This window comes from Alexandromys fortis, unplaced genomic scaffold (assembly GCF_014885135.2).
Source record: "Alexandromys fortis isolate MF-2015 unplaced genomic scaffold, M_Fortis_MF-2015_v1.1 scaffold_29, whole genome shotgun sequence".
Lineage (NCBI taxonomy): Eukaryota > Metazoa > Chordata > Mammalia > Rodentia > Cricetidae > Alexandromys > Alexandromys fortis.
Window position 1 is genome coordinate 5329601 of NW_026067891.1, and position 27578 is coordinate 5357178.

Here is a 27578-nt window from a genome sequence, read left to right on the forward strand (position 1 = left end):
TCAATCACTGTTTCCCAGAAGCTGCAGGTCGGGGTGGGGTGTTGAAGACTGTTAAGAGAGTAGGACCCACCTGTTCTGAGGTTGCACGGGTCCCAAATGGTGAAGGAGAGACGAGGCCAACAGCTTCCCCAGCCTCCTGGAAGAGTTAATTTGCTCTAAGAAAACCAGCTAGTTCTGGACAAGAGTAAAGAGCCTGCTGCCTCACATCCTCATCCCTGTCTGGAATGTTCTGGAGCTTATTTGCCTTCCTACTCAGGCTGTGTGCACTCGTTTTGACTGTATCCCTCAAGCGCTCCCTGCATCTTCACCCCCGCATCCTTTTCAGATCCATCCAGTCACTGTAGTCCAATCCTGTGCTAGAAAAGCTGTGACTCAGGCCAGTTCAGTGGAGCCGTGGTCGGCGGGTGGGCAAGGCTGCATCTCAGGGAGCTGGACCATTGGATGGAAAGGCATCTACCTGCTCTGCTTTCAAAGGCACAAGGGTTGCAACACTGAAGGGCTCTGGAGGGCAGCTGAGGTCTGGCCCCTGGTGTCAGGAGCTGAGTCTCTGAAGAAAGGTGAAGGGGTAGCTTAAGTTGCAGTGGCGATCCCAAGATATGGAGGTGTGAAAAACATGGGAAGTCCTGTCTCTTACTTCAAGAGGGCCCAGTCACAGTTTGGACAAAGCAAATACAAGCTCTAACAGGGTAAATACCTCAGTGTCCAGTGCCTGGGGTTCACTCTGGCCCTTCTGGGCTCCTCCAAAGGGCTTGGGTCACTTCTCTGGTTCTGCTCCCTGCAGCACACACAGCTCATCTTCTAGGCTCAAGTTGGCTCCACGCCACAGCTGCTGCCCTTCTCCCTGGTTGTCCTATGATACTAGCACCTTGAAAATGCTGGGGTCTCTGCTGCAACTGGGCTGCACTTTCAGAAATAATTTCTCCTGGGCTCCCTTCAGAAACTCCAACCCTGCCACAGAGTGCCAAGGCCAGGGGCTCTCCATGATCCCTATGTCCCTTCAAAGCCAGCACCACCTGGGTGACTTACACTACTACCAAGTTTTCACAGCACAAGCTTCTACCTTGGCCTGGTGGTGACAGCACAAGCCTTTAATCCCAGCACTCAGTAGGCAGAGACATGTGCATCTCCGGGTTCAAGACCAGCCTGGTCTGCAAAGTGAGTTCCCTAACAGCCAGGACTGTTACACAGAGAAACCCTGCCTCAGACAAAAACAAAGGAAAAGCATCAATAACCAAGGTTCTACCTTGGCTGCCTCTAGAACACGCTTCTGTGCACTGACTCAGGAAATAATTCCCAAAAAGTTCGCCTCAGTGATGCTGGTCTCTTCCTGTTTTTGTTCTTGTTGTTGCTTGTGTGTTGGGTTTTTTTTTTTTTTTTTTTGCAGCAGCGTTTCTCTGTGTAACAAGATTGGCTGTCCTAGAACTAGCTTTGTAGACTAGACTGGTTTTGAACTCAGTATCTGCCAACCTAGTCTCCCAAGTACTGGGATTAAAGATGTATGCCACCACTGCCCAACAAATCTTGGTTTCTTAAAGTGACCAGCTTGTTAAAGAGACAGGTTATTGGTGGAGAACGTGAATAAAGTAATCCCACACTAACTCCAAATTAGGTCTAATAAGGGGATCTTCATGAAAAGGGGGACTCACAGATCACAGACCTCTGCATGAGCGGGGAACAGGAACCGAATCCAGCATCCAGGTGAGAGAGAGAGAGAGGTGAAAGAATGGGAATGTACCTCTTTGGTACCCAGGGTTATGCCCAACCTGATCCAGCCTCTCAAAGGTCATTGACTGAAGGAAGATCCCTGGTAGGTTATGATCTCGTGTGTGTGTGTGTGTGTGTGTGTGTGTGTGTGTGTGTTTTGCACATGTATACTTGGGCCCCACAGGGCTTGTGTGGAAGTCAGAGGGCATCTTGTGGGAGTTATTCTTTCCTTCCTTCATGTGGCTCCTGGGGTCAAACTCTGATGTCCTCAGGCTTCAGGGTGAGCACTTTACCCATGAGCTGTCTCTCCAGCCCTGCGCCACACTGTAACTCCGTGATCATGAAGTTCACTTCTTTGGCTTGTGGAATCTTAACACTGGTGTAGCTCTCCCCACTTTACCCCCAAATTTGAGAACTTTTGTTGACCCAGGGAAAGAGCTGACAGACCAAAAAGACAAAAGCTTTGAAGTCCAATTTGGTAAATTCATGAGTTCACTGGGTTGTTTGCAGGAGCAAGGGCAATTCACAAAAAGATCCCCATCTGGAAGTCACAAGAAGATCCACATCTGGAATCTCATTCCTGGTCGGTTTTTGTGCGGGGGGGGGGGGCGGGGGGGGGGGGTTTCAAGATAATTTTTCTTAGCCTAAGAGCCTGTCCTGGAACTAGCTCTTGTAGACCAGGCTGGCCTCAAACTCACAGAAATCAGCCTGTCTCTGTCTCCCTCGTGCTGGGGTTAAAAGTGTGTGACATCACCACTCAGCTCTGCTGGTCAGATTTTAACCCCTTGTAGACTTTCACGTTTCCTTTTTGTTTTAGGACACAGTCTGTGTAGCCTGGGATTCCATCAAGCTCACTGTATAGCTGAGGCTGGTCTTGAGCTCCTGACCCAACACTCCCAGTTTTACTTCAGAGTTCCAATTGGATATATAGCTGGGGGAGAGCAGGAGGTGGTCTTATCCCACCTGTACAGAAGGAATGTGAACAGCCCTACCACCAGAGACCTTGTTGTTACCTATATATAGTTTATTTTGTTCCATTGGTGACCACAGTTGGCTCTGCTTCCTGGTGGCAGTGGTCATGGCAGGCCTAGAATAAAAAGGCACACCACAGTTTCCCACACTACTTATTCACTGGGGACAGGCTAAGGAGTTTGATGAGGTCCAGGCAACCAAGTCTGAGGCCAGGAGGTTGAGGAGAATTCAAAGAGCTGAAGGCAGACGAGACTTGCTTTATATACCGGAACACAGGTCTTACACACACGCAAAGGCAAAGGACAACAGGCCAAGGCACACGCCAGTGATAATGATGACCCATTTACACAACATTCACCCAAAAGTAACATTCTGCACATTAATTATATCACTCTTTACTCGGGGCTCTCCAGGAATCCGGGGTCAGCTTTCATTTGATCCCTGGAGTTCCGGGATGTCCTAGCGCCCCTTACTCACTCCTGACGTCTCTTTTGTCTCTCTAACCTTACTGGTCCCGTGCCGCTCTTGCCTACAGGAATTTTTGAGCAAATAAGCAGATGACATGTGCACATCTCTAATTGGGAGTCTGAGGCAGGAGGATGCCTCGGGCCCCAGAATTTGAAGCCAGTTTAAGTATGTCAAAACAAACAAACAAGCAAAAGCAAGCATGCCTCCTCTAGCCTATGACACAGACAGCGGATAGGCTGACTGCAGCTCCACAGGTCTCAACGTGCTGGCCCCACACTGAGGGATCACGGAACACCGACTATGTGCCCGAGTGCAGTTCTCTATCAGGAGTCCACCACAAGGCGGTACTGCATAGTGACCAGTGTCCCAGGGTGCACACAGTGGAGACGATGTAACCTTCCAAAGGAGGAACTTTGCAGTGGGTTCCCAGATAGACCTACTGGCTGCCCGTCAGAGAAGATTCCAGACAAATGCTTGATTCCTTTAAAACGACTTTTATTAAGGAACACGGGACAAGAGGAACAGAATTGACATGCAGGGAACAGGTGACACAGGGGCCTGAGGGTCAGAGTAGACAATACAAAGGGTCTTGAGGACATTCTGTGCAAGACGTTAGGGGACGGCAGGCTCTGCACTGTTACCTACGCCTGTTTGGATGGCTTCAGTTGAGTAATGTTTCTTGAATTCTCATAAAGCAGAGTGTAGTGTCTGGCTCGGCATAAATGACAAAGACACGAAAATTTTCCTTCAACTGAACTGTAGCATAACAAACTTAAGCATGGCATTAAATTTTTCTTTTTGCTTCTTTATGAAATCCTGGATTTTGAGCCAAATCCGTTTTAGAATTCCAGGCTTATCATGGCTCTTCTGGTTGTCCTTGGCTTGTTCCTCTTCGGTCTGGTCTTTGTTCTGATCCTGGTCTTTGTTCTGATCCTTAGCTGGGGTGCCCTCAGCCTGGCCTGGGATCTCCTCAGCCTGGCCTGGGATCTCTTCAGCCTGGCCTGGGATCTCCTCAGCCGGGTCTATGATCTCCTCAGCCTGGTCTACGATCTCCTCAACCTTGGTTAGCATCTCCTCAGCTTGGCCTGGGATCTCCTTAGCCAGGTCTATGATCTCCTCAGCCTGGTCTACAATCTCCTCAACCTTGGCTAGCACCTCCTCAGCCTGGGCTCTGATCATCTGAGACTGGACTTGGGTCAACTGACTTTGGACTAGGATCGTACTAGCCTGTCTTAGGATCTCCTCAGCCTGGGCTAGGATCTCCTCAGTCTGGGCTCTGTTCAACTCCGCCTGGACATGGATGTCCTCGGCCTGGGCTAGGATCTTCTCAGCTTCAGTTCTGGTCTCCACTTCCCCAGTGATGTCAGACAGACTCTGGTAGGAAGAGATCACAAGGTTTAAAGCCGGGATCTTCACTTTGGTTCCCCAAACCCTCTTTCCAGACCTCATAATCCCCTTAAATGGCACCAGCTAGGATTACAGGCTAGTTAGCCTGGGATCCCTGCCCTGTTCTCAATGTGCTGTAGTGTGTGGACACCTCCATCAGTCTCCATGACTTTCTTCTGTGTCCCATAACCTAGCATGGCTGCAAACTGAGAAGTTCGTGAGCTGCAGGAGTCTGTGCGTGACGCATGGGCAAGCCTGAGAACGCAGCTTCCTCACTGAGCCGGGACAACTTTCTCCAACCAAAGAACAGGAGTAGGAGGCTGAGGCTGTTGGGACATAAACCTAGAATCTGAGGGCAAATTCAACAGTCTGGTACCTTATGTTTCTTTGTTAAATTGATTCTATACTTTTTTTGAGACTGTTACTTTCCTGAATTGACTCTGTAGACCAGCTTGCTTAGGGTTTACAGTCACCTTCCTGCCTCAGCATTCAGAATTCAGGAATTACAGGAGAGAGTCAGTAAGTACCTGCTCTACATAGCCAATTTTTGCTGTAGACAAAAGAATCCTGTCTTTCTTCTCTCTCTCTCTCTCTCTCTCTCTCTCTCTCTCTCTCTCACTTTTCACATCTGTGTTGTCTCACAGTGAAGCTCTGGCTTGCCTGAAACTCATTATGTAGACCTGGCTGACTTTGAGTTCACAGCTGCCTGCCACTGCCCCCCGAGTTGTAGGATTAAAGAGGCATGCCACCACATCTGGGCTGCCAAGGGTGTTTATCAAAGCATCTGTCTAAATACAGATGTGAATGTGATGAGACACAGAGGTGGGATCATGCTGCCAGATCCTCCTTCTTCTTGGGCGCCAGGAGGGCCAGAACCTCCTCAGCACCACAGAAGGACAAGGGTCAACAGTACTCTGGAGCCACTTGCAGAACAGCCTTGCCAATGTGCACCTTCGCTGTCCCAGGGATCGTCTTTTACCTGTGGAAATAGGAAGCACTCTGCTCCTTCTGTGACCTTTGCCACCCTCCAGCCTGTCCTACAGATGCCACTGCACAGAAACTTGTGATGAGCATCTCCAGATGTGCCGGCTCAGATCGCTTCCAAGACCCCGGAATCTAGCACCCCGACCAGCGATGTTTGGAACAATCTCTGCATCTTATCCCCAAAGATTACCTGCAGCCTCTGAGTCTCTGGATTCGCAGCCTCTGGAAAGCTGTCGGAGAAACCTTGGTGTCTGTGTTTTTCAGGCTGCTCCACATCTGAGGAGAGGGAAGGAGAGTCCTGTGGGAAGAGAGACTGCTCAGGGCCAATGGCTCAAGTTGCTAAGCCCAGGGTCTGACTCTCCGGGTCCTGAACCTCCTGAGGCCACCTCACATCTGTGAGTGTTGTGGGGAGAGAGGTCAGAATCCTGAGCACAGTCCCACAGACACACAGCCCTTTCCTAGGGTCCCTGTCCTAAATTTCCCTCTTCAAGAGGCCAGAGCTCACTGGACATGAGAGTCCACACACAGGGCTGACTTTCAGTTTGCATTTAGACAGAGGACCTGTGTTGGAGAGGAGGGCATTGCTCTCCCTTTTTGTGGAGCAGTGATGGAAATCAGGCCAGCTGGGAACTTACTATGGAGCCAGCCTGGTCTTGAAACCACGGAAGTCCTGCCTCAGTCACGGGTGCACTGTGATCACAAGTGAGTCCAGCCACACTCAGAACAAGGGATCATTTTTTCCAGTGGGGACAAATGACCTGGTAAGTAACTGACCAGTCTGTCCTCTATCCTCATTTTCTTTTCTTCTTTCTTTTTCTTTTTCTTTTTTCTGTGTGTGTGTGTGTGTGTTTTGTTTGTTTTTGAGACAGGCTCTCTCTGTGTAGCATTTCCTGTTCAGGAACTCACTCTCTAGACCAGGCTGTACTTGAAATCATAGAGATCCGACAGCCTTTGCCTCCCAAGTGCTGGGATTGAAGGTGTGCGCCATCACCACCAAGCTATTCTCATTTGTTAACTCTATTCCTGCTGGTCATCCGGTGTAACTCAGTTCCTTTTCTCAACCTCAGACAATCACGCCCCAGTCCTCCAGTCTAGAATTATCCCTGTCTGGAGTGTGTTCCATATTTGTGACCAACTATTTCTGCTTGACAAGGTTCCAGCATTTTGATTTGGGGATCGTTGTTCTCCAATGCCCTTTCACTTTCGTTCCTACTGATTCCACTGTGTGTTATGGGAATTCCCTTACACAATTTCCTTTGGGAAATTTTGTTTGGACTTGAAGGATAAAGATATATAAAATGGCAGGCTCTCTAAACAAAAGACTTTCTTGGAAAAAAAAAACCCACCGCTCTAGAACCACAAAGTGTGATAACTGTCTACTCCTGTACAAGTTAACCCCAGGCTGCTAGAAAATTTAGATAAATAACATTTGCTTGATGAATAAGGCATATTTGATAATCAGGACTTATAAATTCTAAAGGTCTTCTCAGGTTTACAGAAATATATATCTGGCCTCATCTTTGCTCACTTTTAAGCTTTTGTTAATTGGATAAACTAAGCCACACAAAAGGTGCCATATTCTATAATATCATATTCTTTAATCTTGTCTGATCTCCCAAGAGAGTCCTTTTTTTCCAAGGTCAGGCATTTAGACAAAAAAAATCACATTCTTTCAGAGGCTAGAAGAAAGTTAGTGTTTGCTAATAAAAAGGAGACTTTCCTATCTCTGGCAAGAGGAACTTTGACCCTTCATTAATATGTAAGTTGTCAAAGTCAACACTAGCGTTCTCCATCCCTGGTCCCAAGCCACACTGCAGTCCACATCCCCCTTTCTCCTGTTTAATCCTATGTGCAACTATAGAGTATAAACGGTGTAGTCTTTCCTTAAGAAACGCGCGGAACGCCATCCCGATTCACCCTCAGATTCTTTTGAGTCTCCACCTTCCCCCCAGCTGACTCCACATCCTCCTTGGGACCAGAACACCCGCCAAAGCTGGGCTCCAGCAGTTAGGACAGGACAGTGACAGCAGAGCAGTCGCCAGGTGAGCAGCACATCTGGAGAGACTCATTAGTCTCCTGACTAAAGAGTGGGCTTTGTCCAAGGAGAACTGAGGGAGACAACACCCAGCCCACTACCTCCTCTCACTCACCTCAGTGCCACCCATAGCTCAGCAAGGGTCAGGGTCGAAGCCTGTTTGAGAGGAACAGAGGAGGGGACATGCATTAGTAACTTCCTGGACACTAGCCCAGAGAGTCATGGACCTCAGGAATGGAGGCCCAACTCCCTCTAGTAGGATGTCTGCTACTGACCTTGTCCGCAGGGTTCTGATCTCCACTAAGACTGTCACCTTCCCCTTCTTGTCCTCCCAGTGCAAAGGGTGGCTGATGTCTGCCTGGAAGGAAGACCCTGGCTGTTCTGATTCCAGAGGAGGGAAGAAGGAAAGGTGGAGCTTCTCTGGGTAGGAAATTCCCTCAGAGGAGAAAAAGTGGAAGGGGAAGGGAAAGTGAAACAGACAGAAGCACACTGAAGCAGATTGAAGACAAGAGAGGCACCTTGACCCACTACAGAGGCCAGGAAACTGAGTCAGAGCACAGGGGCTCACCCCTCTTCAGGGCAGCAGGGAAAGATGGGGATATAGCTGAATTCAGACTGCTTTCTTTAGTGTGGGACACACAGTGTGCTGTCCCCGTGCTGAAAAGAAACAAGAAAAAGGGTGTGTGGGTCAGAGGGAAAACCTAACCAGGTATGTGCAAGGGCACTGCACCCTTCTAGAACCCTGAGGAGCTCTTGCTGCAGCTGATGGATGAGGAGAGGAGGCAGAACCTGTCAGGCACTGGAGTAGACCTTTGGGGCTAGAGGTCTGGGAGGCTGTCTTAGTTAGGGTTTCTATTGCTGTGAAGAGACATCATGAGCATGGCAACTCTTTTTTGTTTGTTTGTTTGTTTTGTTTTGTTTTGTTTTTCGAGACCAGGTTTCCCTCTGCAACAGTCCTAGCTGTCCTGGAACTAGCTCTGTAGACCAGGCTGGCCTCAAACTCACAAGGATTCACCTGCCTCTGCCTCCCAAGTGCTGGGATTAAAGATGCATACCACAACTGCCTGGCAACCATGACAACTCTTATAAAGGGAAACATTTATTTTGAACTGGCTCACTTGCAGCTCAGAGGTTCAGTCCATATCATGGCGGGGAGCACGGCAACTTGTAGGCAGACATGATGCTTGCAAAGTAGCTGAGAGTCCTACATCTTGTAGGCAACAGAAAATCGTCTGTCACACTGAGGGAAGCTTGAGTAAAAGAGACTCAAAGCTCCCACAGTGACACACTTCTTCCAACAAGGACATACCTACTCCAACAAAGCCACACCTCCTAATAGTGCCACTCCCTATGACCTTATGGGGACACTTATGTTATGGGATTATGTTTTTCTACACTGTAAAGATTTGTCACTCATATTAGTTTAATAAAACGCCAATTGGCAGTAGTTAGGCATTAAGTATAGGTGGGGCAACCAGACTAGGAGAATTCTGAGAAGAGGAAAGGCAGAGAGACACAGTTGTCATCGAGAAGCAGAGGAAGCAAGATATGAGAATGCCTCACTGAGAAAAGGTACTAAGCCACATGGCTAAACATAGACAAAAATTATGGATTAATTTAAGTTGTAAAAACTAGTTAATAATAAGTCTGAGCTAATAGGTCAAACAGTTTACAATTTATATAAGCACCTGTGTGTTTCTTTGGGCCTGAATGGCTATGGGACGGACACACACACAGAGAAACTTCTGTCTACACAATTGCATTCAAACTGTCACAGAGGTGGAAGCAGTAGACACAGCAATGCCAGTCAGTAGAAACAGAATGGCCCTCAAGACGAGTGAAGGCAGCCTGGGCTCTCTCCTCATCTAAGTAGGTTCTCCGGCCCCTTTTCTGCCATGGCCTGAATTCTGAGGTATTTTTCTGAGATCTGGATAGTCCATCACTATTCCCTGTCTCTCCCCTCCCCTTCAACCCTCTTCTAAAGTCCCCATGCTCCCAATTTACTCAGGAGATCTTGTCTTTCTCTAGATTTTTTTCTACTTTTTCTAGATTAGATCCATGTATGTCTCTAACAATATAGTTTTAAAATAATAAAGTCATTGAAAAGTGAGCAAAGTGATATTTTAAAAAGACAGATGTAAAATAAGCAGAGTCTGCATCCTGTAAATTATGTTCTACTTAAAATTTCTGGCTGCACCAGGCAGTGTTGGTGCACACCTTTAATCCCAGCACTCAAGAGGCAGAGGCAGGCGGATCTCTGTGAGTTCAAGGTCAACCTGGTCTACGGAGTGAGTTCCGGGACAGCAGGACAGGCTCCAAAGCTACACAGAGAAACTTTGGCTTGAAAAACCAAGAATAGAAAAAAAATTTTTTTTTATTTTTTGGCTGCTAAGAGAAACTGGTTTTCCCAATGGAAGTCTAACGATTCTGCTTAAATACCAGTGTAACAATTCTGCTCCACTAAAGTAAGGTTTCCCCAGGGAAAGGGTTATGGTTCTACTTCATTCCCAAAAGTTGTTACAGCTGGGCTTCCCTCCCTCTGTGAAAATGTCACACCACACAACAAACCTCACTCAAGACATTTACTGGGAGGGAAGAATCCAGGAGGGTGGCTGCCTTGGGAGAGAAACAGCAGCAAATGGGACAGGGTACAGCCTTTATAGGATTTTTTTGGGGGTGGGGGGGCGGTGGAGCTTTCCAGGGTGTCTTGGGATTGGGGGGCTTTTATAGCCTGACTCTGGGGTGAGCTCAGGGATTGGTGGGAATTCAAGCCCTGTTCCTGGGATCAAGTCACGGGCAGGGTGTTTTTCCTTGGCCCTTTTACTGTACACTGCCGCACTGTGAGCACCGTAATGAAAATCCCTGAGAAGTGTGACGACGACGACCTTGTCACCTCTCTGGCTTTGTCCCTTTAACATATTGCTGAGGCTGGCGGTGGCTGTGGTGTCACTCCGTGACTCTGCCCTGGGTCACTGAAGGGAGAAAAATCTCCCCAGTAACATTATTGGTAGAGATGAAATCATCCCGTCTTGAATGGCTCACCATAGCTTCCTAAAGTGAAGCTGTCCTCGGGTGCGCACACCTTTAATCTCAGCACTCGGGAAGCAGAGGCAGGTGGATCTCTGTGAGTTTGAGACCAGCCTGGTCTACAAGAGCTAGTTCCAGGACAGGCTCCAAAGCTACAGAGAAACTCTTCAAAAACCAAAAACCAAAAAAAAAAAAAAAAAGAAACTAGCTTCTAATGTTTGTCAGAGCATTGGTTTGGAAGCAATGTAGCTAAAACTTCAATAGAAAGTGACAGCCTGCGTCCAGAAAACGGTCAAGGAAAAGTGTGGAGCACCAGCGGTGCTGTGGGGTCAGGCTCTAGGGAAAATGTGGAGAGGTGCACCATTTGGTGTGACAGCTGGGGGCAAGGTTCTTCCCCTAGATTATAACAGCACAAACAGCTGGGGCTGGTGGCGCACGCCATTAATTCTCCATTCAGGAAGCAGAGGCAGGAGGATCTCTGTGAATTCAAGGCTAGCTTGGTCTACATAGTGAATTCCAGAACAACCAGGGTTATATAGAGAGTCCCTGTTCAAAGCACATACATACATGCACAAATACATACATTCCTACATGCATGCATACATACATGCATGCACAAAAGCAGTTGTAGCCATCAAGCATCATTCCTTATTTGGAGGTGACATTTCTGGGAGTATGAACACATAGACCTGTTGAAATGAAGTCACGTGGAGCTGCCCCTTCTGAACTATTTCACTGTGTGAATAGATCAAACTGAGGAAATCTAAACTCAAGGAAAATAAGAAACTCAATCTCTTACATTGGTGGTGGATCAAGCACCTCCCTTCCCTGAACTCAGAGATCCACCTGCCTCTGCCTCCTGAGTGCTGGGATTAAAGGTGTGTGCCACTACTGCCTGGCTTTGTTGTTCTTAAAGACAGGAACTAGATTGGTCTCAAACTCCCTATGTAGCAGACAGAGATAGGCCCTGAATTCCCAATCTGCCTCCCTCCACCCCCAGATGGTTGTGTGTGAGAGACCTTCCTTGGATTTATTGTTCTGTAATATTTATTTTGTATATGTGTATATCATGTATACAGTAACCTTGGAAGTCAGAAGGCTGATTCCCTGGTATTAGAGTTAGAGACAGATGTTAGCTGTCGCGTCCACCCTTGTCCCGCAAGGAAAAACGCAACACCCGGAGCTCTTCTTGCAGCAGTTTTCAGGACTTTATTCACAATAATTTTTCTCCTTCTCCTTCTCTTTCCCTCTCTCTACCCTCCCTCTCTACCCTCTCTCTCCTCTCTCCCAGCCCTTAAGTAGGCATGGGCTGCCAATCCTGGATCGCCAGGTGGGCATTGCCCATAGGCCCATGCATATGCAGGCAGCTGATGATCATTGCGTTATCATAGCATAGGTCAGGCCTTAGCCATCTCAGGAGTTGATTATACATCTCCATCAGGTGTGACACCAGGCAGCTCGCTACAATTAGCACCATGTAAGTTTTGGGAATTGAACTTGGGTCCTCTGAAAGAGCAGTAGTCAGTGCTCTTAACTGGTGACTGTTGAGCTATCTCTCCAGGGCCTCTTTGCTTTTTTGCCTTAAATTTAATTAGTTGTTTCTATCTATCTATCTATCTATCTATCTATCTATCTATCTATCTATCTATCTATCTATCTATCTATCTATCTATCTATTCAGAGTTTTTCTATGTGGCCCTGGCTGTCCTGAACTCTCTGTGTAAACCAGACTGCTCCTGCACACTTCCTCTGCTTCCTGAGTGCTGGGATTAAAGGCGTGCGGCACTAGGACAAAATTTAGGCAGGATCTTGTCATGCAGCACAGCCCTCAAACTCAAGATCCCCCTGCATCCCAGGTGTGGAGATTCCAAGCACGAGCCACTTGTTTGTTCCTGCTGTTTCAGTTTGGTTCGTTTTCTGACAGTTCTGAGAACTGAGTCCAGGGCCTTATGCATGCTAGATGTGTACTCTAGACGCGTGCTCCAGATGTGCGTTCTAGATGTGCGTTCTAGATGTGTGCTCCAGACGTGCGTTCTAGATGTGTGCTCCAGATGTGTGCTCCAGATGCGTGCTCCAGACGTGTGCTCTAGACGCGTACTCTAGACATCTGCTCCAGACGTGCATTCTAGATGTGTGCTCCAGATGTGTGCTCCAGACGCGTACTCTAGACATCTGCTCCAGATGTGCGTTCTAGACGTGTGCTCCAGATGCGTGCTCTAGATGTGTGCTTTTCCTGTCCTTGGTTCACCTTTCAGACGAGGTCTTCTATGTCACTCAGGCTGGACTCTTCCTCTGTCACCAGTCTGTCCCTCAAGCGTTGTTAGTCACCAAGCCAGGCCCTCCCTCCCTTGGAAGGATGCATCTCAGGCTCTGTCCCCTTCAACAACCCAGCATGCTTGGCATTTATCTTGATAGACACAGCTTAACCCTGTGTGTGCGCCCTCCTAGGCTCTTAGCGAACTAATCCTTTCTGTTTGAAGTTTCCTTCTCCAGGACCGCTAATGAAAGAAAAGCATCTGTGACAACCAGGCCCATGGCCACTTCCTAACCTTCCCAACCTCTGGGGGCTGAACCTTGTGCAGAGCTGGGAGATTGCTGCTGACTGGGCCTACGGGTCACCACACGGTTGCAGAGCATCTCACTGGTGAAGCACAGATTCAGCATGTGGAGTCCTAGGTTTGATACCCATGTACATGCACACGCACACGGGCGCCCACACATGCACCACACACACACAGTTTATACTTTCCCCGTTATTTATGGTCAGCTCTTGGTGCAGAGCTCTGGGTGGAACTTAGTTCCTGCCATGAAATAACATTATGTTGTGAAATCCACCATTAAAAAAACCCAAAATATACAGCCTTTTCCTTGAAACGCCCGTGACAGAAATTCTAGAGTCAAACTTCTGGCTTCTTCCTTTTTCTTATACTGTTTTTACTCTAAGTCACCTGACTTACAGGCAAGGAGGCAGCTAAGACTTCCCGATGTGTAATACCCAGGCATAGGGCCAATGTCCAGACCAGCACTGAATTAGAGGATTGTGGGCGGTTAGCTGATCTCAATAGATAGCCGGTCTGCCTTGCCAACAGCTTGCATTGTTCAGTTTGGGAATGTTACAAAGGCTCCACACCAAGTTTCCAAGGACACCCCCGTCTCACCCTAGATTCTATCTTAGTGAGTTCCACTAGCCACAGGAGCCTGAGATGTGATGTGGGGGACACCGATTTCAGAAAGATGCCTGAGGAAAGCCGAGGGTGACTGTGCTGGACTTCCTTCCCTCAGTTGTCTGTTACTCTCGGCACCCTCACCTCTTCAGCCCGCTAGAGGACCTTCTGAAGTCAGAAAGACAGGAAGGAACCGTGTCACGGGGTGGGGGTGTGGGAATGTGGTGATTGATGGGACTTTGCTGGTCTTGCTTAGAAGCCAGAAGAGGACAGCTCAGCACTATGACTCTTGTCTGACATAGGAGACTCTTGTCTCCTCAACAGGGGAGATGCAGTTCATTTGGTTGAGTGTTTGCCTTGAAGGTCCTAGTTTTGATACTCGGCCCTGCATAAACCATATGCATGGCATATCTAGAACCCAAACGTTTACTCAGAAGATAAAGGCAAGAAGACCAGAAATTTGAGATCACTCTCAGCTATAGGACAAAAGAAAGACCCTGTCTCAAAAAATAATAATAATAATAAAAAAAGAAAGATTAGAAGGACCGATTTTGAGAAGGTAACTTTACTTAAAGCATCCGAAAACACATTCGTAAGGTCAGGGAAAAGAGGTCAAAGGTGGGGACGCAGAACGTGGAGGAACCAAGAGGAGGCATGTGTGAAGGGGACGTTCACAGGGACTCTTACTCATTCAGGGAGGTGCGTATAGAACAAGGCTGCCGGAGCATGGGTGAAGCTAGTACAGCGTCTCCCGGGCGTGGGTTCGCAGGTGGCGCAGTAGGTGCGAATTGCGGCTGAAGCCACGGCCACACAGCGCACAGGAGTAAGGCCTTGCGCCTGTGTGAACCATCAGATGGCGCAGCAAGTTGCAGCTGCGACTGAAGCTCTTGCCACACTCCGGGCATTCCTGGGGTTCTTCCATCTCTTGCCTGGATGTGGTGTGTGTGACCAGGTGGCGCTGCAGGTGCGCATTGCGCCGGAAACTGCGGCCGCAGGTTGGGCAGCTGTAGGGCCGTTCGCCCGTGTGGCTGCGGCGGTGGCGGGCCAAGTTGGAGCTGTTGCGGAAGCGGTGACCACAGGTGTCACAGGCGTGGGGCTTCTCCCCGGTGTGGATGCGTTGGTGGCGTGCCAGGTGGGCACTCTGGCTGAACCTCTCTCCGCACTCGCTGCATCGGCAGGGCTTCTCTCCTGTGTGGCTGAGCAGGTGGCGAGTCAGGTCTTGCATTTGGCTGAAGCTTTTGCCACACTGGGCACAGTGGTAAGGCCGGAGGCCACCGTGGGTCAACAGATGGCGGGCAAGGCTCGCACGTCTCACAAAGCGTTTGTTGCACTGGGGACAAGCGTGAGGCTTCTCACCTGTGTGCACCTGCTGGTGGCTGATCAGCTGGGAACTTTGGGTGAAGCAGCGGCCACAGACCTGGCAGGAAAAGGGTCGTTCGCCGGTATGGACTCGCTTGTGGCTCATCAGGTGCTCGCTTCGTCGGAAGGCCTTGCCACAGTCGCTACACACATAGGGCTTGCTCTCCTGGCGAGAGCTAGGGCTGCCGGGGTCTTCCGAGGACTGCCGATCCTTGCCCTTCGCATGAATCCGCAGGTGACGCTTTAAGCTAGAGCGCCGTTGGAAGGTCTGCCCGCAGTGGGAACAGAGGACGACTGCCTTTTCTGACACTTTCGTCTTGCCTTCTGGGTCTGGTGTGGGATTTTGTTCCTGGGAATGTGCCAGCAGGTGCTTCATGAGGTTGGAGCGACGCTGGAAGCCCTGGTCACACTCAGCACATCGGAAGGCAGGCTCCGAGGAATGCGTTAGCAAGTGCTTCGCCAGGTGTGAGCTCTGGCGGAAGCGGTGGCTGCAGAGGTGACAGGCATGGGGTCTCTCATCTGTGTGTATGCGCACGTGCAGCTTGAGGATGGAGCTGCGCCCAAAAGTCTTTCCGCACCACAGACATCGGAAGGAACGAGAGCTTGGCTGAGATTGAGAGCCCGGGTGGGCCTGTAGCTGGTGGGCCTGAAGGCCGGACAGCTGCAGGAAGCTGACTCCACACTCCGTGCAGATAAACTGCGGCTCTGTCTCGGACTCCGGGGCGCCTACTCTGACCTCCACAACTTCACTGCTGTCAGCAGGGGTCCCTCCCCAACCAGCACCGCTTGCCTCCTGCTCTGCTGTCTGGGACGGAGGCTCTACTGTGACTCCAGGGCCCTCTGCCTGGGACTCGGATAAAATGATGACAGGCCAGATAGTCGATTTAGGTTCTTCAGCTTTAAGTTCCTCCTGGTCAGGCATTCTGCTCGTAAGTCCTAGGAAAGAAGCAAACGCAGAGAGCTGGAAATGGTGGTGAGCACCTTAACTCCAGCAACTTAGGAGACAGAGGCAGGCAGATGTCTGAGTTGGCTGCAAGCCTGCTCTACATAGTTCCAGAACAGCCACGACTACATAGACAGACCCTGCCTCACAAAATGAGGACAACCAAGAAGAAAAGAAGGGGGGGGGGCTGGAGAGATGGCTCAGCGGTTTAGAGCATCGCCTGCTCTTCCAAAGGTCCTGAGTTCAATTCCCAGCAACCACATGGTGGCTCACAACCATCTGTAATGGGGTCTGGTGCTCTCTTCTGGCCTGCAGGCAGACACACAGACAGAATATTGTATACATAATAAATAAATAAATGTGTTTAAAAAAAGAAGAGAAGGAGGAGGTAGAGAAGAAAAGAGGAGGAAGAGGAGGAAAAAGAGGAGGAAAAGGTGGAGAAGGAAAAGGAAGGAAGAGAAGGTGGTGGTGGCAGCACCGAGTTATCAATTGGGTCTTTCTGAAAGAACTACTAGGCCTCATCAGAACCTGGTGGGTACAGAAGTAGAAAGAAACCCAGGATCCTGTAAAGCTGGGATGGGCAGTCTGAGGACAAATAAGAATGTCTTTGATCACTAGGTGGTGGCGGTGCACGCCTTTAATCCCGGCACTTAGGAGGCAGAGGGAAGTAGCATTCTCTGTGAGTTCGAGGCCAGCCTGGTCTACAGAGCTAGGACAGCCAGAGCTGTTATGTAGAGAAATCCTGTCTCAAAAAAACTAAAAACCAGGGGGCTGGAGAGATGGCTCAGAGGTTAAGAGCATCGCCTGCTCTTCCAAAGGTCCTGAGTTCAATTCCCAGCAACCATATGGTGGCTCACAACCATCTGTAATGGGGTCTGGTGCCCTCTTCTGGCCTGCAGGCATACACACAGACAGAATATTGTATACATAATAAATAAATAAATATTTAAAAAAAAAAAAACCTAAAAACCAAAACCAAACAAACAACTTAAAAAGTCTTTGTTCTCTGCTCCCCGCTTCCTGCTGTTTCTCAGTCTCCATATTGCCTGCTACTAGGGATCCCACCACCTCAGACTCCCAAATGCTGGGATCACATCACACACCATGCCTGGCTCCACCACATCCTTTTAAAGTGTACAACTTAGGCCCACTAAATATATTTACAATGTCATTCAACAATCAGGACTCTCTCATATCCACTAGTAGTCCATTTCTTGACCACTTTTCCCCCTCAGTTTTTTGTGTATCAGTATTCTGCACACATACTTGTACTTGTAACACAAGCATGCAGTATCCATGGTGGCCAGGAGAGGGCCTCAGCTCCCCCCAGAATTAGTTGCAGACAGTTGTGAGCCATTATGGGGGTGCTGGAAATTGAGCTAGGGTCCTCTGGAAGATCAGCCAGTGCTCCTAAGTGCTGAGTCATCTCTCTGGCACCCACACCTTTTTTGTTAGGGTGACTGATCCTAGAGCCTTTCGCGTGCTAGGGAAGGACTCTAACACTGAGCCACACTGCAGCCCTTCAATATCTATTTTAAGGCTCAAAATAAGGAGACATATGGGTGTAGCCATGCAGGCCTCTCTAGTCCCAGCACTCAGGTGACAGAGGCAAGAGGATCTTGAGTCAAAATCATAATAAGACCATATCTAGGAATAACAACTGCTTAGCCTGGCAGTGGTGGTGCACACCTTTAATCCCAGCATTTGGGAGGCAGAAGCAGGTGGATCTTTGTGAGTTCGAGGCCAGTCTGGTCTATAGCGTGAGTTCTAGGACGGCCAGGGCTACACAGAGAAACCTTCTGTCTCAAAAAAACAAACAAAAATAAAAACAAAACAACAGGGGCTGGAGAGATGGCTCAGCAGTTAAGAGCACTGACTGCTCTTCCAGAGGACCTGGGTTCAATTCCCAGCACCCACATGGCAGCTCACAACTATCTGAAAATGCAGTTCCACAAGATCTGACACCTTCACACCAATACACATAAAATAAAATTAAATAAATCATAAAAAAAAACAACAAAAAGCAGACACACAGAGCAGGAGCTGTCAGAAAAAAGGGGAAAGGGGAGATCTGGTTCTGAGGACCACTAAACAAATAGATGAACAAAACCAAAGACTTAGTCAGCATCGAAAGGTTAGAAAGTCAGATGCTATCTGGAACCGTGAGCAAAGAGCATTCAGTAACCATGACTGTGGAGGAGCTTACCAAGAGGGTTTGCAGGCCAGGCTTTCTTCTCTGAGGTGTCCTCAAAGGTAAGGGACTCCTGCAATGAGAGCCGAGACCCCTCTGCGTGAGGAACAGGCTCTGTGGCCTTCGTGAAGTGGAATCACTTTCTGGGGTTAAATAGGAGGAAACATGGACGGCTAAAAGGTAGAAGGTAGAGAATATTGTGGGGCCCGAGAAAGACCTGTGACAGGAATCGGCTCAGCTTACCAACACAGCTGCCAGCTCTTGGTCTCTGGAATTCTCCTCAAGCCATGAGGGGCCCTGGGAAGGATCTGACAGCATAAGAGAGGAAGACAAGGCTGTTAGAAGTGTTGCCAGCTATGTGGCTTTAAAGACATGACCACCCATTTTCCGAGACCATGAAGCTATCCCGACATTCTCCCACCGCACACTCCCCAGCCTACAGCCCCACCCACACCTCCAGCCTCCCAGGACACCAAGTCCTCACGGCTTTCTGGTGGGTCCTGGGGCTCTGGGCTCACTGGCCAATTTGAACTTGGTGCAAGTCTCCACTCCTCAGGTTCAGCAGGTCTGGTGGGAACTGGCTGAGATGGGGGTAATTCGTTCAACGAGTGCAGGGCTGGAGTCTCTTCCAAGGGCAGCTCCCTTTTAGGGCTTTGGCTGGGGACCTGGGAAGGGCTCTGCTGCCCCTCTGAGACGATGTCTGCAGGGGCATTCTTTCCGGCACTGAAGCTAAAGTCCTGTTGAAGACATCTGTCTTAGGGGGCAGCCAGGCTGCGTGAGAGAGACTACTGAGTCTACCAGGCCAGGACAGAGACACAGGGAGAGTCACAGCTAAGAGGGTAAGAATGGGTTAGCGATGCAACAGGGGACAGAGGACAGAAGGGGCGCTTCTATAGTCTACTTTATAAGAACACACTTGTACTTCATACTGTGGAAAGGAATCTACACGTGCATGCTATTAATAGTTTAGCTCGCACACACTTTTAACAGTTCGTTCCAAGTTAACACTCGTGATGGCTCAGAGGCCTCCGGAGTACAGGGCTGATAGCAGCGGAAACTAACTAGATGCAATGTTCTAGGAAGCACCCAGGGCCGGACATCAGCAGAACAAAAAAAGAGGACAGGAATGATAATGAGAGAGACTCAAGACCCAACAAGCATCAGAAAAGCGCCCAGAGGCTGGGTGTGGTGGAGAATGACTTTAATCCCAGCACTCAGGAGGCAGAGACTGCTCTTTGTGTGTTAAAAGCCAGAATGGTCTGCACAGAGTTCCAGGCAGCCAGGGCTACCTAGAGAGATGCTGTCTTAAAAAGAAAAAAGAAACGAAATGTGACCACAGGATGGCCCTAAGTCTGAGTGATTGACTGCTTTTGCTGGCACCCTCCATCCCCTGCTTGCTGCCTGGAGGTGAGCTGGCAGTTTTTCTGTTTTCTGATCTTAATCTGCTACCTGCTAAACACCAGCTCTCTGGATAGAGCACACCGAAAGACATCAGTTCCCAGCTCTGCTCACTGATGGACACAAGCGGAATTTGAAAAGCTTTCTTCTTGAGGTAACCGGTTTCGGTCCACTCAGCCCCACCCTTACAATTTATGGTCCAGCCCCAACTCACCAGCGGCCCCACGTGGCTGGAGTCTTTGGGCACACCCTCCAGCAGCTGTACCACCTCCTCTCCATCCCTGAGTGGCTGGCCCTGCAGGCGGCTCAGCACGTGCGGGGGCAGGACGCTCAGGAACTGCTCCAGCACCAGCAGCTCCAGAATCTGCTTTTTGGTGTGCAGTGCCGGCCGCAGCCAGTGGTTGCAGAGTTCCCGGAGCCGGCCCAGGGATGCCCGCGGCCCCATGTCCTCCTGGTACTGGAAGCATCTGAAGAGCTGGTGGGCCACCTCTGGCCGAGGCCTGACCTCTATTATTCTGGGGTCCTCCTCGCCAGGCAAGTCATCCTCCTCCAGTTTCACCGCTCCGAGCTGCTCTTGTTCCAGAGCATCTGGGACTGGTTCTGCCAGCATCTTTCACACCTCCGCAAACCAGACCGCTCTTAAGTTCCTTTCTTCGGTGCTTCCCACACCTGTGGAGCTGAAGACCCTGAAATAAGATCTCCCGCAGGAAGGCAGGTGCCTGTTTTCCCAGAACCCAGGATATAGAGACAGGGATCAGGAATTCCAGGCCAGCCTTATCTACATAAGGGGGAGAAGGGGGTGGGGTAGGGACACAAAAGCAAGACATACTGCAGGAAAGCTAACTCCCACCTGAGTTGCAGGCATTAAAAACAAATATGGGCCAGGCGTGATGGCTCGCCTCCCTAATCCCAGCATTACTAGGCAGGCGTAAGAGAATCTCTATGAGATTGAGATCAAGGCCAACCTGGTCTATACAGAGTTCCAGAACTAAAAAGAAAAACCTGGAAAAAAAAGTAAATAAATAAATAAAATAAAAGGGGGGGAGTCTAGAAAGATAAGCTCTGCAGTTAAGAGCACTGACTGCTCTTCCAGAGGATCCAGGCTCAATTCCCAGTCCTCTGTACCTCCAGCTCTAAAGAGGTCTGCCCCCCTCTTCTGGTCCCAGAGGGCCCTGCACACATGTAGTGCATGGTCAAATCTTTTTACAAAATCAAATGTGACTTTCTGAGGAGTCCTTTCCTGCTGTCAGGAGTGATGACCCCCAGCAGCAGCGAAGCCAACAGAGCAATCATACAGGGGCAGAAAAACAGGGCTGGGGACATAATTCTGTTGGGGGAGTCCTTGCCTAGCACACACAATCCTCTGGGTTCAGTCCCCAGTCAGTACTGCGTACCCTGGGCACAGTGGGGCAGTCTATAACCAGGAACTGGAGGTAGAAGAGCAGACGTTCACAGTCATTCTAGGCTACATAGGAAGTTTTAGGCTAACCGGGGCTAGGGGCTTTTCTCAAAAGAATGGGGGTTGGGGAAGGTGGGAATGAAGATAGTTTGGTTAGCAAGAGCACTTGCAGCCGGGCGGTGGTGGTGGCATAGGCCTTTAATCCCAGCACTCAGGAGGCAGAGGCAAGCAGATCTCTGTGAGTTTGAGGCCAGCCTGGTCTACAAGGGCTAGTTCCAGGACAGGCTCCAAAGCTACAGAGAAACTCTGCCTCCAAAAACAAAAAAAAAAAAAAAAAAAAAAAAAACCAAACAAAAAAACAAACAAACAAACAAACAAAAAAAAAGAGCACTTGCCATGAGCCATGAGAGGGCACAGTCCAGAGTTTGAGCCTCAGTGTCCATATAACTAACATTTCCCATAAAGACTGAAACCCTACCAGTGTGGGATGCTGGAGGGGCAGTGGGGATTGCTGGCTGCTGGTGTAGCTGAAAAACAAGATCCAGGGCTGGAGAGATGGCTCAATGGTTAAGAGCACTGACTGCTCTTCCAGAAGTCCTGAGTTCAATTCCCAGCAACCACATGGTGGCTCACAGCCATCTATGAGATCCGGCGCCCCCTTCTGGCCTGTGGGCACACATGGAAGGAATGCTGTACACATAATAAATAAATAAATTAAAAAAAAAAAACAAGATCCAGGTTCAGGAAGAGACACAACTCAAAGGACTAAGGCAGCGGTGATAATGGAGCATGTTCAGTCTTTCTTTGCACTCACATAGGTCTGCACACACGGTTGCACACGTGTGTGCGCGTGCGTGCACACACACACACACAGAAACTGAACCGTTCTGGATGTTTATCCTGCTCTACATCCACAGAGATTTGCAGCCACTGGGGCACGGAGCACTGTGGAAGAGAGATCAAAGACAGAAAAACACCTCATTTCTTGGGACTGGAAAGCCAGACTTCTCAGAGGTTAAGAACACTTGGTGCTCTTGTAAAGGACCCAGGTCGGTTCTCAGCACCCATATGATGACTTACAGCCACCTGTAACTCCAGTCCCAAGGGATCTAGTGCTCTCTTCTGGCTTCTGGGGGCACCAGGCAAGCATGCAGTGCAAGTGCATGCACGCAGGCAAAGCATTTATCCATACAAAATAAAAATAAATCTTTAAAAACCCCTTCAGGTCTGTATCTTGGAGAGCCAATAAAACAAGGCCTTCCCCATAGGAATGCAGAAGGAGATCTGATTTATTCCCAATCAGCAAGTAAATACATACATACATACATATGTTCTACAGATTTACCTCCCCCCCCCCTTTTTCTTTTTGACAAACAGTGTATTGAACACAGTGCAGCAGAGCTGTGGGCGGGGCAATGATTAGGGTACGCCAGGCAGCTTTGAATTCAGTCCTACTTCACCTCCCAAATGGGATTATAGCTCTGGCGCTGGCTCCCTTTCTCTCGGCCACCTCGGGTAGTCACTCTCAATTCCTGCTAGCAAAGGAAAGTGTTTTTAACTCACCACCAGGGGCTCCAGTTCTACAGGCACAAGCCCCTCCTTTCCCTATAGCCCAAGGGCTACTCCTTCCTTCCTAAGGACTAGGGACTTAATCACTTAGGCTCAATTAAATCCTTCAGTACTGCTGAGGTTTTAAGCTTCTCTTTCCAGGTTGGGCATGGGACCCAGAAGTCTCAGGAATGTTAGGCAAATAACCCTATTCCTGAGCTACGCATCAACAAGAAGCCGACCCCCACGTTCTCACGGGGAACCACGTGGTGGGAAGGTGGGAAGGCCAAGTAGGGGGATGGGACTAGAGCCTCAGGCGTAACTTTCCATCCTATTAACAGTGGAGCTTGTGGTTATTGTTCTCATCATTACTGATTGTAACACGTTTTCAAGGCTATCAGAAGGTAGGCAAATGCCTCTGCCCTGAATTTTGCATAGTTCTCTAAATTCCCTCCGTAGGAGGCTGTAGTGTGTGGGTCTGTTACAGAACAAAGGAAACCCTGCTTTTAAGCTGGCTGAGGGAAAGAGGGATATGGTGCTGGCCTAGCTCCTGACTCCCTCTGGCTCCTTTCCCTCCCACACAGCCAGTCCAATCCGGGCTTTTTCCTGCACTTCAGACACTCATTCTCTGAGTGCTTTTCCTATTGCAATTGCTTCTTACACCATTGGTGTCTCTGTTCTGGAACCCTAGCACGCACGGTCCATTGGCTAATGTACCCCAATTACTGTTCATTGCAATCCCTTTGCCTGGCCTGAACAGGAGGCACTGGACCTAGTTCAGTAAGTTTTTGCCTGGCATCTGAAGTGGCAACTTCAGTGACCGAACATGGCAATGGAACAGCAATAACAATGCCTACCTTGAAGTCCTAGGAATCCAAGAACAACTATAGTAAGGTTCAGGGCAGTTAAGGTATATGATAAACACTCAAAAACAAGGGGGTGGGACTTGGGATGTAGCTGTTGGTATAGTGCTGGCCCAGCAAATACACACCAAGTCCTGGGTCCAATCCCCGGCATCCACACACCAGGGGTAATGGCACATGCCCCAGATCCCAGACCAAGGGAGGTAGAGGCAGGAAGGTCACGCATTCATTGGAATTCAGCTACACTGGGAATTCATGGTACACGAATTGATACATGACCTGTTCTCAGAAAACAATGAACAAATAAATGTATAAATGAAAAAAGGGGGGAGGGGAGTGTTATTATTAAGCTAGGCACGGGTTGAAGGAGGAGTCAAAGTCCAGGCTGGCCTGGACTCCATGTAGAGTGAGTTACAAAGGTGGTCTGGGCAAGTTAGTGAGAGCCTTTGTCCAAATGGAAACCGAGAGGGGTTGGAGATGTATCTTAGAAGTAGGGTGTTTGCCAAACGGGTGTGCCAAGCCCTAATCGCTCTCTCTTACACACACAGGAAGCAGGATTTCATTTCGCTGTATGGAGAAGCATATGAAAAACAAGGAGAGGGGCTGGAGAGATGCTTGAGGCTAAGACCACTAGCTGCTCTTCCAGAGGTCATGAGTTCAATTCCCAGCAGCCACATGGCAGCTTGCAGCTGTTTATGGGATCTGATGCCCTCTTCCGGTGTGCAGATGTCCATACACGCAAAACATCAATATACATAAAACAAATAAGTCTTTAAAAAAGACAACTAGAGAATGAGGTCACTCTGGCCGCCTACCCTGCAGCAGATGCTAGCGCAAACTGAGCATTCGGCAGCCCAGGCAGCGTTCTGAGGCTCACTCCAACCAGCTTCAATCCACTTGCTAAATCAAGATTTACTCTAACAAGTTCAGAGAGACCAAGAATGACTTACTCACAGCTGGTGCAGCTGTGAGGCTCACGAACATGAAAATGGGGCTCTGGACTCATTATTTCCACCCCGAATTATGAGATTTTTGCCATGTTAGCTTGGAGTATCGCAGCATGGATAAGAAATAAGAGAATTCCAAACTCAAGTCACAACCCGGCTAGCTACAAAGCAGCTGCACTTTCTAGGTGAGGCCTCGCCAAAGGGTTCCCAAGAGATGGAATTCAGGCAAGTTGGCTTTAGAAAGTCTGTCCCTCCCCCCAGGTCTCCAGGACAAAAGCCCTATTAATATGCACCTCTGTAGGGGGTTGGAAGGGTGTGGGGCGAGGGAACTCTTAGTCACTACCCGAAATGTGGCCAGTCTATTTTGTAGGTCGGTGCTGCCATAAAACCCACCCGCTCTGGAGAGGTCTGAGGCCAGAGTGGTATTCTGCAAGAAATAACCTCTCTCCCTGCTCATAGTTCTAGTGGTCTAACTTGCTCAACTTTGTTGACCCGGTTTCTTTAGACGCGGGTTCCCTCCTGGTGCTGATCATCCACCTGGAAACACATGGCACCCGTTACCGGCAGGACTCTCCCTCGAGTCCCCAAGGCCACGAATGCATCACGCTGTCTGGCTTCGGGGTCTCCCGCACAGAGTTCCCACCTCATTCTCCCAAGACCTTGCTTTAGCCATCAGCCCACCAAAACCCCCTTCACTCTCCACCCCGCTATATTCCAGCCTTTCAACTCACCACTCCAGGTACCTCCTCCTGAGGCTGAGATGTTTGAAGGTCCTTGGGGAGATCCAGGACCAGAGTCAGAGCAGGGCAGCCTGAGGAAGGACTCGGAGAAAATGGGACAGGAAGTTCCCTGCCCCATCCCTTTCAGGTAAGGGGATAAAGAGGGTTCTAAGAATTAACCCTTTACGTCCCAGTTTGGGTGAGGTGGGGAAGAGGGCGGAGCCAGAAAAGCCAAGCCGAAGAGATGAATCCAGACTGCAACTTTGCTTGAGAGTCAAATTACTCTAAGCCAGAGCATCCTCATCTAAATTGGGACCCATTTGCGCCCCTTTTGGGACAAGAGCTGCTCGGTGTGTGTAGGCTTCTTTGCTTGACTTTTCATTCATTTGACAAATATTTATCTACAGTGTCAAAACAGCAGCTCTGAGGACCGAAGCCCCGCCCCGGGTGTGTGAGAGGGGGGTGGGAGTTGCATTCCAAGGAACCAGAGACACAGCGAGGGTAAGAAAAGGAAACAGGCCAGCCAGCTTGGCACATGCCTCTAATTCCTCACTCAGGAAGCAGAGGCAGGTGGATCTCTATCAATTCAAGACTAGCCTGGTCTACAGATTAGGTTCCAGGCCAGACAGGGCTACATAGTGAGACCTTACCTCAAAAAAAAAAAAAAAAAAAAAGAAACAGGGAACAGAAGCCAAGTGTGATGGCATAAGTCTGTAATTCTATCACTTGGGGGACTGAGGTTGAAGGACTGCCATGAAACCCAGATCATCTTGGTCTACAGAGTAAACCTGTCTCAAAAACCCAAAACCAAAGGGATGAGATTGCATCTCGGTTGGTAGAATGCTTGCCTGGCATGCAGGAAGCACCAGGTTCAGTTTCCAACACATCATAAACTGGGTATGCCTGTGCACACACTTAACCCCTGCATTGGAGAAACGGAGGCAGGGGGATCAGGAGTTCAGGTCACCGGCAGCTAAGTATGGAGTTCGAGGTCAGAGTGGGTTACCTGAGATCCTGCCTCAAAATGAAACAAAACAAACAAACAAAAAAAAAAACCTGGGCCAGTGACTCACACAACCCTGACCTCCACATGTGCCCCCATCCCTAAATAAATAAATAAATAAATGGTAGGGGGAAGGTAAAAATTCTAATACACACACACCAAAAAAAAAAGAAAGAAAGAAAAGAAAAGAAAAAAGGAAGAAGTGATGAACCAAAAACTCCCCAGTTCATATGACTTTCTTAAGTCTCCCCCAGAATCCTGTTAGTGGCTTTTGTCGTACTAACGCCGCCCTCCGCCTCGCCCCACCCCGCCCCTCAAGGGAAGTGCCCTCCCCCAACCGCTATGGACCCACTTCAAAGTCAAGCCCTCCCCTTTGCTTTAATGGTCGTTATTAGTTTAGGATGCGCTCGCAAACACCACTGAGAGCGCTTCCTTCGGGGAATCAGTGGTACACTGTGGTATGTCCACCGCCTCCGAGTGCGCTCCACCACTCGGAGGGTCAAGGAAACTCGGCGCTGGTCGCCCCCAGAGTCCTGACATCTCAGTCTGTCCGTGTCCTCGGCACGGGGTTCGGTGCCTGAGCGACGGTACGGATTTGCTACCGCCCTCCAGATGTTCCCAGTTTTCAATAGCCTAGTTCCTCTGCTTCCAGCTACAGACTCCTCCCAGAGTCGCAGCAACTTTGACTCTCTAGAAGCCCCACCCCAAGAGAGGTGGGCCGGACGGGCAGGGCGGGGCATCCTGGAGTAGGCGTGGCCTCAGGCACAGCGAGATGGTCCAAGGGCTGGAGCGCTTTCTCTTCAAGCTATTCCTGCCCCTTATGCATATCTGGGAGCAGTGGGTAGAAACCCTCTTGTCTCTGGTTGCCGTTGCTTGTTCAGGGGTGCGCAGCAAAAGGTGCTTAAAGCTTGTGTAAACAGGCTCCCCAGCTCTTGCCTCGTTGCGTGGCCTGAACTCTCCACATGGGCACTCTTAACCCACTAGCCCTAGCCTTGGGCCTACCCGGTTTCTGGATTTTTGATATTTAATAGAAATAGCCCCCGCCTTTTTTTTTATTTTGTAGCCCAGCCCGGGGAAGCAGAAGCCATCCTGCACTGAGCTGAGTCTCTCTTATCAGTCTCTCCAGCCCTTAGAAAGCTAAAGCCAACCTTGACTATAGAGTGAATTTGAAGTTAACCTAGTGGCCAACAAAAAAACAAAACACCAGTAAAAAAAAATATATTGTTCACATGTTTTCACATTCCAAGGAAAGAACACACACACATAGACACGCTTCATTTGAAAAATAGATGTTCTGACATGTAGAGAAAGGCCCCACAGGCTGGCATACAGACCTGACGGCGCGTGCCTGGGCACCCTGCCTTCTGGTGCTGAGCTGCTCAGAATGCCCATGTGCCCCCTCCCCACCTGCTTCAGTGTCTGATTCAATTACGACTGCAGTCTGAAAGTCAAGCCAACACTGGGGACA

The 27578-nt window shown here is 49.3% G+C and overlaps 2 protein-coding genes across 3 annotated transcripts; both read right to left on the minus strand.

The window, feature by feature from the left end:
* Nucleotides 1–3642: 3642 nt before the first annotated feature.
* On the minus strand, nt 3643–7976 carry LOC126498492 (neurofilament heavy polypeptide-like). 2 transcript variants are annotated; one of them, XM_050137204.1, is made up of 4 exons: nt 7825–7976; nt 7665–7705; nt 5705–5812; nt 3643–5509 (listed from the first exon to the last, which is right to left on the minus strand). In XM_050137204.1, exon 4 carries the CDS (start codon nt 4591–4593, stop codon nt 3892–3894), a length of 702 nt encoding a protein of 233 aa, XP_049993161.1. In that variant the 5' UTR covers nt 4594–5509; nt 5705–5812; nt 7665–7705; nt 7825–7976; the 3' UTR covers nt 3643–3891. The 2 variants fall into 2 exon arrangements, with proteins under 2 accessions (XP_049993161.1, XP_049993153.1); XM_050137196.1 differs by having other exon boundaries at nt 3643–4518; nt 7825–7974.
* A 6237-nt stretch (nt 7977–14213) lies between these two features.
* Nucleotides 14214–20351, minus strand: Zscan10 (zinc finger and SCAN domain containing 10). The gene is made up of 5 exons (XM_050135117.1): nt 19846–20351; nt 18718–18970; nt 18477–18541; nt 18249–18306; nt 14214–16035 (listed from the first exon to the last, which is right to left on the minus strand). Exons 1-5 carry the CDS (start codon nt 20239–20241, stop codon nt 14477–14479), a joined length of 2331 nt encoding a protein of 776 aa, XP_049991074.1. The 5' UTR covers nt 20242–20351; the 3' UTR covers nt 14214–14476.
* Between the last annotated feature and the right edge of the window lie 7227 nt (nt 20352–27578).

Coding starts and splice junctions, on each gene's coding strand:
- LOC126498492 (XM_050137196.1), bottom strand. Junction 4,519..5,704: donor CAGAGACTCAGAGGCTGCAG/GTAATCTTTGGG, acceptor TCTTCCTACCAG/AGTCTGTCTGACATCACTGG.
- Zscan10 (XM_050135117.1), bottom strand. CDS start 20,241: ATGCTGGCAGAACCAGTCCCAGATGCTCTGGAACAAGAGCAGCTCGGA. Junction 18,971..19,845: donor CCAGCCACGTGGGGCCGCTG/GTGAGTTGGGGC, acceptor TGTCTTCAACAG/GACTTTAGCTTCAGTGCCGG. Junction 16,036..18,248: donor CTGGCCTGCAAACCCTCTTG/GTAAGCTCCTCC, acceptor CTTCTTTCCTAG/GACTTACGAGCAGAATGCCT.